General features: G+C 40.9%; 1 protein-coding gene across 1 annotated transcript; it reads right to left on the minus strand.

Moving 5' to 3' along the window:
* Positions 1–8836: 8836 nt before the first annotated feature.
* LOC115787201 (uncharacterized protein K02A2.6-like) lies at positions 8837–12943 on the minus strand. Its single transcript, XM_030739783.1, has one exon. It carries the CDS (start codon positions 12908–12910, stop codon positions 8837–8839), a length of 4074 nt encoding a protein of 1357 aa, XP_030595643.1. The 5' UTR covers positions 12911–12943.
* Between the last annotated feature and the right edge of the window lie 865 nt (positions 12944–13808).

Raw genomic sequence — 13808 nt, forward strand, 5'->3', positions numbered from 1 at the left:
CACATGTGGGCAGCAGTGAGGCGGGCAAATCCACCCCTCAATATAGAAGCAAAAGAGTTTTGCCCCCGGAGTGAAATGCTCAGAGGTGAACCTGAGGAGGTGTTCATACCTGAGGAGCACTCTGAAGAGGAACATGAGGAGGAACAACATGAAGTGCCATCTATGGAACTTGAGGATGAACAGAGTGATGCTGAAACAGGGAGAGAAAGGCCTAAAAGAGTCCGACAGCCCAGGCGTGTCTACACCTATGACCAGCTGGGGCAGCCGACCTTTCAGCCGCTGGAAACCTGCCCTGTTAGTATGAGGGAGTCCTCCAGAACCAGCCATGGCCTGCTAACCAGACCATAATCCATGTATCCTTTTTACATTGAATAGAGGCTCACACACACATATACAAGACAACTACAAGTTAGTTTATTTGTGATTTGTTATACAGTTATAGTTCACGGGGATGTGGTCATTCAAATGCATCACAGAATATAAAAACAGGTTTTCTGAACATTTATTTCAATAATAAGTACAGAAAATGGGGAACTAAGCTAACATGTTGGAGTTAAGGCAGTAGTGTGGTACATACTGTAAAGTGAGAACTAGTAATGTGTACACTTACTGATAGGCATGCAGAACACATGGCTATGAAATGTGTGAATACACAGTTCTGGGTGTAAATGGTAATTTCCTTGTCCCATTTGTGAAGATTTGGGGGGCCCACCAATGCTTCTATGGACTATGCACCTTACAATACTTATGGACTGTAGACATTTGATCCTGTATTGTGGCCATGAGAGACCATTAGAAAGAAAAAAAAATGAAGAATGGACTGTTAAGATAGCACAGCCTCATCATCCTGTAAAAGAGAAAAAAATGTGATGTGTATGATACTCACCTGTTTATGTACCTTTGCATCAAATGTTCAGTTAAGAAATTAAGAAAATGTTCGGCAACATTTTTTTTTAGTGGGGGAGGGTGTTGCGACCTTGAAAGATCCCTTTTAATCTTATTTGTATTTTCAATAATTTAGTTGGCAGTAACAGATTTAAACAATAGGTAAATATTTTACATTTCTATTTAATTTTGATGTTATGCCAAATATTACTGTGATTAATGTTGCTACTATGGGGTCACAGTTCAGGATGTGATGTCATCAACTATCGCGAGGTTGGTGAGCGGCGCGACCTCTGGTGAATGTTTTTTTTGTTACTTTCTCTCGTTCATCTGTGCTCATGTTTGTGCCTGCTTTGTGGAGTCATTCAGAGAATCGGGAATAAAAAAAGTTGCTGAACTGAAGATGGAATCCTGTCTTTTTAAGAGGGCAACATTATCTGTGGCAGGAATTGGGAGCCAAACCAGAACATAAATGGTCAGGCTGGGTGATGAGGCTAAAAAAAAAAGCATTCTTCTCAGTAACCTTAGGCGACATGGTGAGATAAAATACAATGAAAATCTTAATAGAAAATGAAAAACATAAGTTTATTTGTAACACAAAACTGACAGTTCTGTACCTAAAAATAGCTTCTGCAGGTAAAAATGTGAAATATAAGTTCAAAGAACTAACATTATTATATGAAGAAAACTTACAATTTTAACCCTAACCACTCTTGTGGGAAGAGAGCAACTCTCTGTGTTGCCAGTATGTGAGAAGTAATGCTACTCCACAAAGCCTCAGCCTCTATAAAGTTCATGCTGACAAGGGTGACTGAACGACTAAAATTAGCCATAAAGGTGCAGATAGGCTGAAGTTCCTGTATAAAAGTTGTCTGAATGTTGTGGATTGTGTTCACCGCAGCAGAAAAGGAAATAAAGAACCACTTCATGAAAATTTATCACAGTGTCTCTCTGCCTCCACCTTATCACTGCAGAGTTTGTCCAGAGTGGAAAAGCTAGTTACCATCTGCATGCTACCGGAAAGACAGTTAAGCCATTTAGCATGGCTCTGCAGTCGTGAACTTTTCTTGGCATTACTGGGTGGAGCTGTACGTGAAAATGCAAGTGTGCAACTCAGTCGCAGTGCTGACACCTCTTTAGTACAAAGTCACCTGTGTGAGAATAGCACACAGGTGCAGTAGCATGAATTTACAGAGGGTGGTATATTTGTGACCAGACTCCTGCTCCATCTATCCAGGCAGCCCCTTTTCCTAAACCAAAACACAGTATTTCCAGTACTGAGAAGGTGTTTATGCAGACTCCTGCAGCTTGTCATGTACCAGACATGAGAACAGGCAAATTAGGACATTTTCTTGACTTGATTCTACCAACACCAGAGCTCATGTATGAAAATTACATCAGCCTAAAATTAAAGGTCCTCCTTCTTTGGTCAGGAGCTGCAGATCTATGTGTGAATGCATGCACCAATGAAGTGAAGAGCAAGAGGTGCACTTTAACATATATATATATATATATAAAAAAAAAAAATCAGTTCAGAATTTAACAATATCTTTGATATTTTACCTAGCTTTCGTTGAAGCTCAGGATTTACTGATATTAACACTGTTATTAATACTGTGAAAATTATGCTACACAGTTACAAGAGTGCTAAAATTCTTTAGAACTAGAGTTTTACAAATCCTTTGCAAGTAGCTGGCTCTGCAGTTTATATTCAGTAGGAATTCAAACAAAGTATCAAATTTGTCATATACAATGGTCAGCAGACATTTTGTACACCATGTGGGCCCTCACAGTGTGAACTGAGGGAAGAATCACAACATTTTTACTAAACCAGAGCAGTAGTTAAAAAGAGTACACTGTAAAGTCCAGCAGTCAGCATATTTTGATTATCAAAAGAGTGCGTTGCCACTAATGTAAATGTTAAAGAAAGACTTACAGAGCTGCTGCTGCAAGATTATAAAACCCTAGTTTAAGTTGGTTGGGAAAGGATAATTAATGGGGGAGCAAACACAAGCAGCTCAGTGCTGGCCCTCTCGTTCTGCTCCATTAGAGGGAGAGAGCATCATTGGCCTAATGCGCCCAGAACCAGCTGTAAAAGAAGAAAGAGATGTCTGGAGTCCAAGTGGATGCACTAATGAGCTGCTTTTAAAGACACAGCCCTGCTACTGGCCAACAGACTGAGACTCCAGAGGATATCACACACGCACGCACACATTCAAGCATGAACACACAAAATGGTCAACTGGATGCCCAACACTGAAGCTGTCTCCTCAGCTAATGAGAGGAAAAGAGGGAACAGGATGTAAGGAGACAGCAGGGTAATTGTGTGAGTGGACTGAAAATACTTTGGGAAAAAAGGGCAGGAAAAGTAAAAGGAGGGTAATGGCTGCTCGATTGGAACATATGACTATATACTTCCTCCCACCTTCGTCCTCACCTCTGCCAAAAAAAAAAAAAAAAATTATATATATATATATATATATATATATATATATATATATATATATATATATATATATATATATATATATATATATATATATATATATATATATATATATATATCACAGAGCAATGGCACAGCAGACCTCAGGATGCTTTAAGGCTGCGTATTTGTCTCAACCTCCCCAAAGAATAACACACATTATTCTGCTGAGAGCTGCTGCTGCTGATGAGACTGTTAATCAAGGACACACACTGAGCAGCACAAACAAACAAACATGCCCTCAAACATGCACTTAGATATATATCCACCCACATATCCAAGAGCAAAGTGATCCATAACAGTGACTTTGCTGTATAAGGCATGACCTCCACGGTCTCAGCAATCCTTTTAAGCTGCTCTCTTGGTGGAAAACCAAAATTTCATGCAATGTTACAGTAGGGGTCATTTGCCATTTTTTGTGCTTCTGTCCAACAAATTTTCTGTTCTGTGTATTATTTTGCATTCTGAAAATGTCACATTTACACTGAAGTTTGCCAAATTTTGCAGTGTGTCATTTGTTATCCACAAGTAAAAGGGTATATGACATGTGTGACATCATGTTTGTCTAGCACTAGGAGGTTCATAATCTTTTAGGTAAATATTAGGTACATAATTCACTAAGCTGCTGAACTAATGTGGTTATTTGAAGTCATTAGTAATGACTTCATGAATTCCTTCAAATAAAATATTAACCATTACAGAAAAAAATATTCATAACTATCTCACAGACGTACCTTTGTGTACAACTACTTTCAGTACTGCCTGTATTTATTTAGACTCTCTCCAATTGATTTTTCTGAGTTAATTTCAATAGTTACATCTTCCAAACAATCAACAAGTCTTTTAGACCCTGTACAAGACTGCTCAAAGAAGGCCTTCCATTAATAATTAATGCTTCAATCTCAAATATGATCAATCTATCTTTATTAGTTGGCTGCGTGCCACAGCCTCTTAAGGTGGCAGTAATGAAACCATACTTAAAAAGTCATCACTTGACCCAGCTGTCTTAACTAATTATAGGCCAATCTCCAACCTTCCTTTTCTCTCAAAAATTCTTGAAAGAGTAGTTGTAAAACAGCTAACTGAACGGTTTATTTGAGGAGTTTCAGTCAGGTTTGAGAATTCATCTCAGTACAGAAACAGCATTAGTGAAGGTTACAAATGATTTTCTTATGGTCTCCGACAATGTACTCATCTCTGTGCTTGTCCTGCTAGACCTCAGTGCAGCTTTTGATACTGTTGACCATAATATTTTATTACAGAGATTAGAGCATGTCATAGGTATGCTCTAATTGTAGACACTGCAGTGGATTGAATCATATTTATCTAATAGACTCCAATTTGTTCATGTAAATGGGGAGTCTTCTTCACACACTAAGGTTGATTATGGAGTTCCACAGGGTTCTGTGCTAGGACCAATTCTATTTATGCTATACAGTCATCCCTCACTATATCGTGGTTCACTTCTTGTGACTTCACTGTATCACAAGTTTTTTATTTTAAAAAATATATCTAATTCTGTATTCTATATTGTGGGATTTTGCTGGTATTTCTTCAGCAGATGAATACCGTACTGTAAACAATGGAAATGCAGTACTGTATGCCACAACCGCTTGCGCAAGTTTGTCAACTTGAGATTGTACATGGCACACTATTGGCTGATGGAATGGAAGGCGACCAACCATAGCACTGTGTTCTGTATCCTGGGCACCGATTGGCTCAGTGACCATAGTGATCATAGCATTGCTTTTCCGCACTGTGCCCATACGTTCAGCATCTCTCCTTGTCCGCTTCACATCAATGTCTGATTGCTGTGCATAACGTAGCTCTGTGGTGTTATGTTTTTGTGATATTTTCATGTTTAAAAGCATATGAAGTGTTTGTAAGAGTGTGGGAAAGGTTTACAGGAGTGTGGGAAGGGTTTATAAAGCCTTAAAATATATATAAATAATAAAATAAATATAACGCCGCTGCTTTGCGGATTTCCACCTATCGCGGGGGTCTCTGGAATGTATCCCCCGCGATAGGTGCGAGATCACTGTACATGCTTCCCTTAGGCAGTATTATTAGAGAGCATTGCATATATTTTCATTGTTATGCAGATGATACCCAGCTTTATCTATCGATGTTGCCAGATGACACGTCAATTACTGTAGCTAAACTGCAGGAATGTCTTAAAGACATAAAGGCCTGGATGACCTCTAATGTCCTGCTTCTAAATTCAGATAAAACTGAAGTTATTCTACTCAGCCCCCACAAATCTTAGAAACATGGTGTGTAACCAGATACCTACTTTGGATGGCCTCCAGTAACACTGAGGAATATTGGAATCATTTTTGACCAGGATATGTCCTTAACAAAGAGGTAGGACTGCTTTTTTGCATTTGCGCAATATCTCTAAAATTAGAAACACCCTGTCTCAGTGTGATGCTGAAAAACAAATTCATGCATTTATTATTTCTAGGCTGGACTATTGTAATTGATTACTATCAGGCTGTTATAAAGGTTTCCTGGAAAGTCTTCAGCTGATCCAAAATGCTGCAGCGACAGTACTGACAGTACTGGAACTAGCCCTTTCATGCGTGAATTATGAGAACGTTAGTCAAGATTTTTTTCCTGAGTATTTTTATTCCTCTTTAGGCATGAAAAAAAAAACTGTGCAATCGAAATTTTGTTCATGAACCTATCTTTCATGGAGTTACAAACACGTCCACTCAGCTGAACACCATGCGCTTGACATTTGAAACAAAGAATTATATATTTAACAAACGAATAATAGAAAATAAAGTACCGTGTGAAAACGTTTTCACACGGTACATTTTAACATATTCTAACACTTTTCAAAGCAATATAAAATGTTGACCTAGCTCCTGACTGATGAACTGTGGACTTTCTAGGATTTTCTACAAAAAAAAAACTCTCAGAAAGCAGATAAGTCTTAACAGCATTACTGCCATTTACAAAGGTTCAGTTCAGTCTGACTTCAAGGAAATCTGGCTAAACTTCCAGGGCACAAACCAAAAATATGTTTGCATCAATTAACAGGTACTAAACATGCCCTTACAAAAAGTGCCAAAATGTTGAACAAAAGAAAAAAAATATATATTGTTTGTAGGTGTACAAATGTATAAGCTACAGATGCCATGAAATAATGGGGATCCCTCTGTTTCAACCCAGACATTCTGTAAAGGTGTCAGGCATTCACAGTAGTCTGGACCTAAGCTCTGTCTGGTGGTACACCCTCAGATCCTTCAGCATCATCAGCAAACTCACCACTTACAGCTCTTCCAGCATCCTCAGATCCACTGTCACTACTGCTAGAATTGACTAAGCCTGATCCTTCTTGTTTTTTCTGGCAATCATTCATCATCACTGTGACTGGAATCATCCTCACTTGACTCAGATGGTGTATGCTCCACTATCTTATAGGCCTTCCTGTCACAAGATGCACTTGAACTCACTTTATGGAGATAATATGCAAAAATATTGTTTTTAAAAGCTGTGATTTACATCCTAATAACAAGTATCAATTGATTTACACTAAAAATGTCACTGCAGATCAGGTTCATCAAGAACAGCAAAGTTACACTAATGGTATAAATTACAGTTGAAATATAGCCAGCGATGCATGGCATCCAATTTGGTGGACACATGATTAATTGCATATTTCTCACAATATAAAATAAATATCTGGAAATTTTAACAATTATATTTATAATTCTAATATTTATAATTCTTTAAAGTTACCTGATGCTAGCATTTTTTTTTTTTTTTTTACCTGCAAGGGTGTCCTGCTATAAAAGGATTTACAAGATATTCATCGGCATTTCTGACTTTCTGTCAGCCATCTTGGTTTTGAGTAAAACAGATTGGACTTCCCATGACTGGCCAATCGATAGAAGTGCATAGGCTGATGCACATGCATCCACTGTGTCGCCTTATATGCAACTCTAACAACAAAACATACACATATATAAGAGAACAGCTGTCCAAAGTAGAATGGGAGGCAGAGCCTTCAGCTTTCAGGCCCCTCTTCTGTGGAACCAGCTCCCAGTTTGGATTCAGGAGACAGACACCCTCTCTACCTTTAAGATTAAGCTTAAAAACATACCTTTTTGATCAAGCTTGTCGTTAGAGTTGGATCAGGTGACGCTGGAATAGGCATTCTCAGGGGTTCCCTTGATGCACTGAGTATTTCTTTTTCATTCACCTTTTTTCCACTCTGTTTATACACCACTCTGCATTTAATCATTAGTTATTATTAACTTCTTGCTCTCTTCCACAGCATGTCATTTGTCCTGTCTCCCTGTCACCCTCAACCGGTCACAGCAGATGAGCTGGTTCTGCTGGAGGTTTCTTCCTGTTAAAAGGGAATTTTTTCCTTACCACTTCCGCCGAGTGCTTGCTCATAGGGTTTTGATTACTGGGTTACTGAGTCTTTACCTTACAATATGAAGAGCTTTGAGGTTTGTTTGTTGATTGATTTAGAACTATATAATAAAGCTGAATTGAAATTTATTTTCACAGACTTTAACTTCTAATCTAAGTGTAATTTCTCAGCTAGCCCTGCAGGCAGTCTTTATCCTCCAAGTTCAGGTCCTCTACCATAGGCCTGGGAGCTGTTCCCAGGACTGTGCTCTTCTGGACAGAGATCTTGGATGTTGTTCCTGGAATCTGCTGGAGCAAGTCTCCCAGTCTTGGGGGGGATCACTGCCCCGAGTGTTCCAATTACCACAGGGACTACTGTTACCTTCACCTTCCAGATCCTCTCTAGCTCTTCTCTGAGCCCTTGGTGTAACTACTTCCTGGTCAATCACTGAGTCCACGCTTCATACTGATGTTAATGAAGTTCATTTATTCTTCATGATGAACTCATCTTTAATGAACACCGTGAAAACTAAAATGAAATTAAAATTTCAATGAATCTTTTTATAACAGACAGATAATTTCCACATATTTAAATATACTGTTCAATACAATAGCCTTGTATAACAATTCAAGTTGTAAACAAACTGTAACATCTTCAGGAAATAATCATTCATATTCAGCTTGATCTCACTTTAATGACCCAGCAGACCAACATGCACACATAACACTGAACGAGCGGCAGACATCCTCTTTTTGGCACGCTTGTTCTACTCAAGAACACAGTTACAACAATGCTTATAATAGTCTCAGTCTGCCCCCTACTGGGCTCAATGTTACTGCAGCATTAACACATATTGCTGACAACATCAAATAACAAATACTCGTGCAGAAAGCAAATATGTAAGAACAATTAAACATCTACGATACCACATCTCCTCCCCTTCAAGTTGACAGCTTGTACTTGTCTGAAACGTTAAACAGTGGCAGTATAATATACACCAACATAGAACAATATTATATATTTTTTTTCTTTTTTTTTTTTACTACAAAGAAACATCTGTGAACTTAGAGCACATAACTTCTCCAAGAAAAAAGTCTCTATCTAACAAAGTCTTTGAGATGCACAGGTGAACGTCTCTCTCGCTGAGAACGTCGCACCTCAGGCGCAGCTGGTGCATCAGGCTGAGCCTGGATGTTTGGAGCAGGTGGCAGCTCCTGAGGATCACATGACAAGGCTTGTGAAGTTGTGTCCATTATGGTGGGTAAGCAGTTGTGGGAGCCCGAGTCTGTGTCAGGTCCCGGTTCCCCCTCTGTGTCTAGTTCACTTGGGACAGTGTCTTTTAATCTGGATCTCACCTGATCCACATGTTGTTTCAGGGTTTGACCATTTCCAATGGTGACAGTGTATGACACAGGACCTGATGAGCTCAAGATAACAGCTGGGATCCACTTTGGACCGTAGGAGTAGTTTCTGATGAACACCTTGTCTCCTGGTGCAAAACTTCTCAGTTTCTTCTTTGTGTCATGACTCTCTTTCTGTTTCAGTTGTTTTTGCTGCACTTTGGTTTTTACATCAGGCATGAGCAGGTCAAAAGCTGATCTGAGTCTCCGAGACATCATCAACTCCGCTGGTGACAAGCCTGTTGTTGCATGCGGCGTAATGCGATAACTGAACAGAAATCTTGACAGTCTTGTTTGCAGTGTGTCACCTTTTACTTTCTTCATCCCCTCCTTGAAGGTCTGGACTGCCCTCTCTGCCAGGCCATTGGAAGATGGATGAAAAGGTGCTGATCTCACATGATCAATTCCATTTCGCTTCATGAATGTCGCAAATTCAGCACTTGTGAAACATGTTCCATTGTCTGATACCAACATTTTCGGCAGACCGAACACACTGAAACTCTGTCTCAGTTTCTCAATGGTAGCCTGTGATGTAGGCGATTTCACTGGGTAAATGTCCATCCATTTAGAATGAGCATCCACAATGAGGAGAAACATTTCACCTAAGAATGGCCCTGCATAATCCACATGAATCCTTGACCACGGTGATTCTGGCCATTCCCAGGGGTGTAATGGTGCAGTGGGTGGTGATTTGTGGTGTTTTTGACACTCGTCACATGACTGTACCTCTCTTTCGATACTCTCATCCATCCCCGGCCACCATACATATGACCTTGCCAGGCCCTTCATCTTTGACATGCCTGTGTGAGTCTGGTGCAGAAGTTTCAGTATTTTGTCTCTGCCTTTGGTGGGGATAATTACTCTAGCTCCCCAGAGCACACATCCATCCCTCACACTCAGTTCCATTTTTCTTTGTTGATATGGTTTGAAGCGAGTATCGGTCTGTGCCGGCCAGCCCTTTAAGGTATACTCATGAACTTGGGACAAGATGATATCCTTAGCTGTCCAGCGTTTGAGCTGTGTGGTGTCCACAAGTGTGTCATCTAATACATCCATCATTAAGACTTGTTCTGTCATCTCTTTTTCAGGGGCCGTGTCTGGTACAGGTAATCTGCTAAGCGCATCTGCATTTGCATGGTGTTTTCCAGGTTTGTACACAATGTGGTACTCATAGGCACTCAATGTCACAGCCCATCTTTGCACTCTTGGTGAGCCCATCTGAGGTATAGGCTTCTTCATGTTGAAAAGAGAAATCAGGGGCTTATGGTCTGTATAAATAGTGAAGACTCGACCATACAAATATTTGTGGAATTTCTGGATGCCAAACATTACAGCCAAACCTTCTTTGTCAAGCTGAGAATATCTCTTTTCAGCTGGAGAGAGTGTGCGTGACATGAACCCCAGGGGTCTTTCACTGCCATCATTCATCTTGTGTGACAAAACGGCGCCCACACCGTATGGAGATGCGTCACAAGAGAGAATTAACTCTTGGTCTGCTGAGTAATGAACCAACACATCTGCTGAGTTCAACAGAGCCTTTGATTTCTGAAAAGCTTCTTCTTGCTTCTTTTGCCATGTCCAACGCATGTCCTTCCTTAAGAGTTCATGCAGGGGGGCCAGCAGTGTTGCCAGATTGGGAAGGAACTTGTTGTAATAGTTTAGCAAACCTAAGTATGCTTTGAGTTCTGTGACACTTGTAGGAGTAGGAGCGTCCATGATGGCTTTAACTTTCTTTTCTACAGGGTGCAGCCCCTGTGCATCCACTTTGTGCCCCAAGTACTCCACGTCATTTTGCATGAAGACACACTTACTTCTTTTCAATCGTAAGCCTGCCTCTTTCAACCTGACCAACACCTCATCCAGGTTCTTTAGATGATCTGCCTCATTCACCCCGCTCACCAAAATGTCATCTAAATACACAGCCACTAGGGGTATCCCTTTCAAAAGGCCTTCCATGGTCCTCTGGAAAATGGCTGGAGCAGAAGCCACTCCAAAAGGCAGTCTGTTATATGTGAACAGCCCCCGGTGTGTGTTCACTGTCACATACTTTTTGGACTTGTCATCCAGGAGTATTTGCTGGTAAGCGTGGCTCATATCCAGTTTTGAGAACTGCTTTCCTCCAGAAAGTGCAGCAAACAGGTCCTCCACTCTGGGTATTGGATACTGTTCCAGAGAAGCTACTGTGTTTACAGTAAGCTTGTAGTCTCCACACAACCTTACTGTCCCTATAGGCTTCAGAATTGGCACAACAGGTGCCGCCCATTCAGCATATTTCACAGGTGAGATTATGTTTTCTTTTAGCAGTCGGTCTATTTCCTCATCTACTTTTGCTCGCATGGCAAACGGAACTGATCGTGGACGGAAAAATCGTGGGGTAGCATCCCGTTTTACATGAATGGTTGCTTTTGTGCCTTTCAGGGTGCCCAACTCCTCTTTGAACACATCCTCATGTTTGCTTAAAACTTGCTGTAGTGTGTTATTTTCTGTTGTCTTTACCTGGTGCACCTTCTTAGCTTTGTGTTTGTTTTTGATTTCTCTCCAGTCCAGGTGTATTTCCTCTAGCCAGCCTCGTCCTAGCAAGCTGGGGCCATCCCCTTCGACCACCACAAGGGGCAGTGTTTTCCTCTGCTGCTTGTACCTGACTCTGACAGCTGTTACACCAATCACCTTCACAGGATCCCCTGTGTATGATTCCAGCTTGATTTTGGCAGGCCTCAGGCTGGGGAGTTTGCAGCATTTCCAAGTCTGTTCATTTGTAACTGTTAGGCAGCATCCAGTATCAATTTCAAAGGTTAAAACTTGATCATTAAGTTCCATATCCACAGTGTAGGGGTCTACTTTTCTCAGGTGCACTGCACTCCGGCGCCCTAATCTGTACAGTTTACTCTGATGCTCTTGGATACACTTGATACAGTTAAGTGTGAATGAGTCCTCTTCTGAGCTCTCACTTTTACTTCCATCACCTATCTCATGAACTTTGTGAGAATGGTAGTGTGAACTCTGCTTTTTGTCTGTCTTTTCAGTTTTTAGTCCATACTTCTTCTGGTTCTGTTTAGCTTTGTTCCTACATGCTCTTGTTATGTGGCCTACTTTGCCACAAACATAACATTTTTCTTGTTTGTACTTACAGTTGGCTGCTGTGTGATTGGTTCCTTTGCATCGATAACACTCTCTGCTTTCTCCTTTAAATGTACGAGCCTCCTGCGACCCTCGGGTGACGCTGAAACATTTTGCTGTCGCACCTGAGGTCCGTAGGTCCTGGGCATTTTTATTTACGGTCTCCAGTGACACAGCGATTGACAGAGCCTTGTCAAACGTGAGGTCTGTTTCTGACAGGAGACGCCTCTGAATTCTGTCGTCATTAATTCCGCAGACGATCCGGTCTTTCAGCCTCTGTTGCAACGTGTTGCCATAGTTACAATCCTGCGCTAAGCGACGCAGCTCGGCCACGTACTCCATGACAGTTTCACTGGGCTTGCGGTTGCGGGAATCAAATTTGTACCTTTGCACAATTTCACTGGGCTTTGGTTCAAAGTGGTTTTTCATCAGAGTTACAAGCTCTTGGAAAGTTTTGTCCTTTGGCTTGGCTGGGCTGAGAAGGTTACGCATCAGGCTGTAGGTCGATGCTCCAACGACACTTATTAATATTGCCTTTTGCCTGTCTGCGTTAGTAATCCCATTAGCTGCGAAAAACTGCTCCAGTATTTCACTGTACTCATCCCACGTTTGGCTTTTGGGATCGTACGGTGCCAACGTACCGATTGTAGCCATGTTTCCTCTTCGTATCCCCGCTCTCTCTCCCTCTGTCTTTTAGCCAAACCTGTCGCAGGCTCCCGTCACTCTTTTTGTTTTACTTCTCTTCTGAGTAATCCTCGTCGCCAAAAAGATGTAACATCTTCAGGAAATAAACATTCATATTCAGCTTGATCTCACTTTAATGACCCAGCAGACCAACATGCACACATAACACTGAACGAGCGGCAGACATCCTCTTTTTGGCACGCTTGTTCTACTCAAGAACACAGTTACAACAATGCTTATAATAGTCTCAGTCTGCCCCCTACTGGGCTCAATGTTACTGCAGCATTAACACATATTGCTGACAACATCAAATAACAAATACTCGTGCAGAAAGCAAATATGTAAGAACAATTAAACATCTACGATACCACACAAACACTGTTAGCTTAACAAGCAGTTATGAAGGTCTGACTCTTGTCGTGAATAATGACAACAGAATATCTCAAACAATAAACAACTAGCATTCTATGAGGAGTATGTGCTAATACACCAACAGCCTAGCGCAGGCTAGGTAGCTCATACTCAATAACGTACAATATACGATCGTTGTGCAAATCACTGTTTCACACCACAACTCCATATATGTCATCAAAGTAACAACAAAGGAACGTTGTTTTACCGTGTGCGCCCTTGACCAGTTGTAGAATGGCAGTCTTTCTCTCTCTTACTCTTTTCACTTCTCTCTTTTACTCTTTTCTCTTCTCTCTTTCGCTTGTGTCTCTCCGATCCGTATCTCCGCGCTCTGCCCTGTTGTGAGCGTGACGGACCACTACTTCCGGTTTAACGATGTCAAAATAAAAGAACGATAAATAACAGGATGCAATCAAAATACACGCTTACGGTATTATTTACACTTGGTATTTATCAA

This window comes from Archocentrus centrarchus, chromosome 10 (assembly GCF_007364275.1).
Source record: "Archocentrus centrarchus isolate MPI-CPG fArcCen1 chromosome 10, fArcCen1, whole genome shotgun sequence".
Classification (NCBI taxonomy): domain Eukaryota; kingdom Metazoa; phylum Chordata; class Actinopteri; order Cichliformes; family Cichlidae; genus Archocentrus; species Archocentrus centrarchus.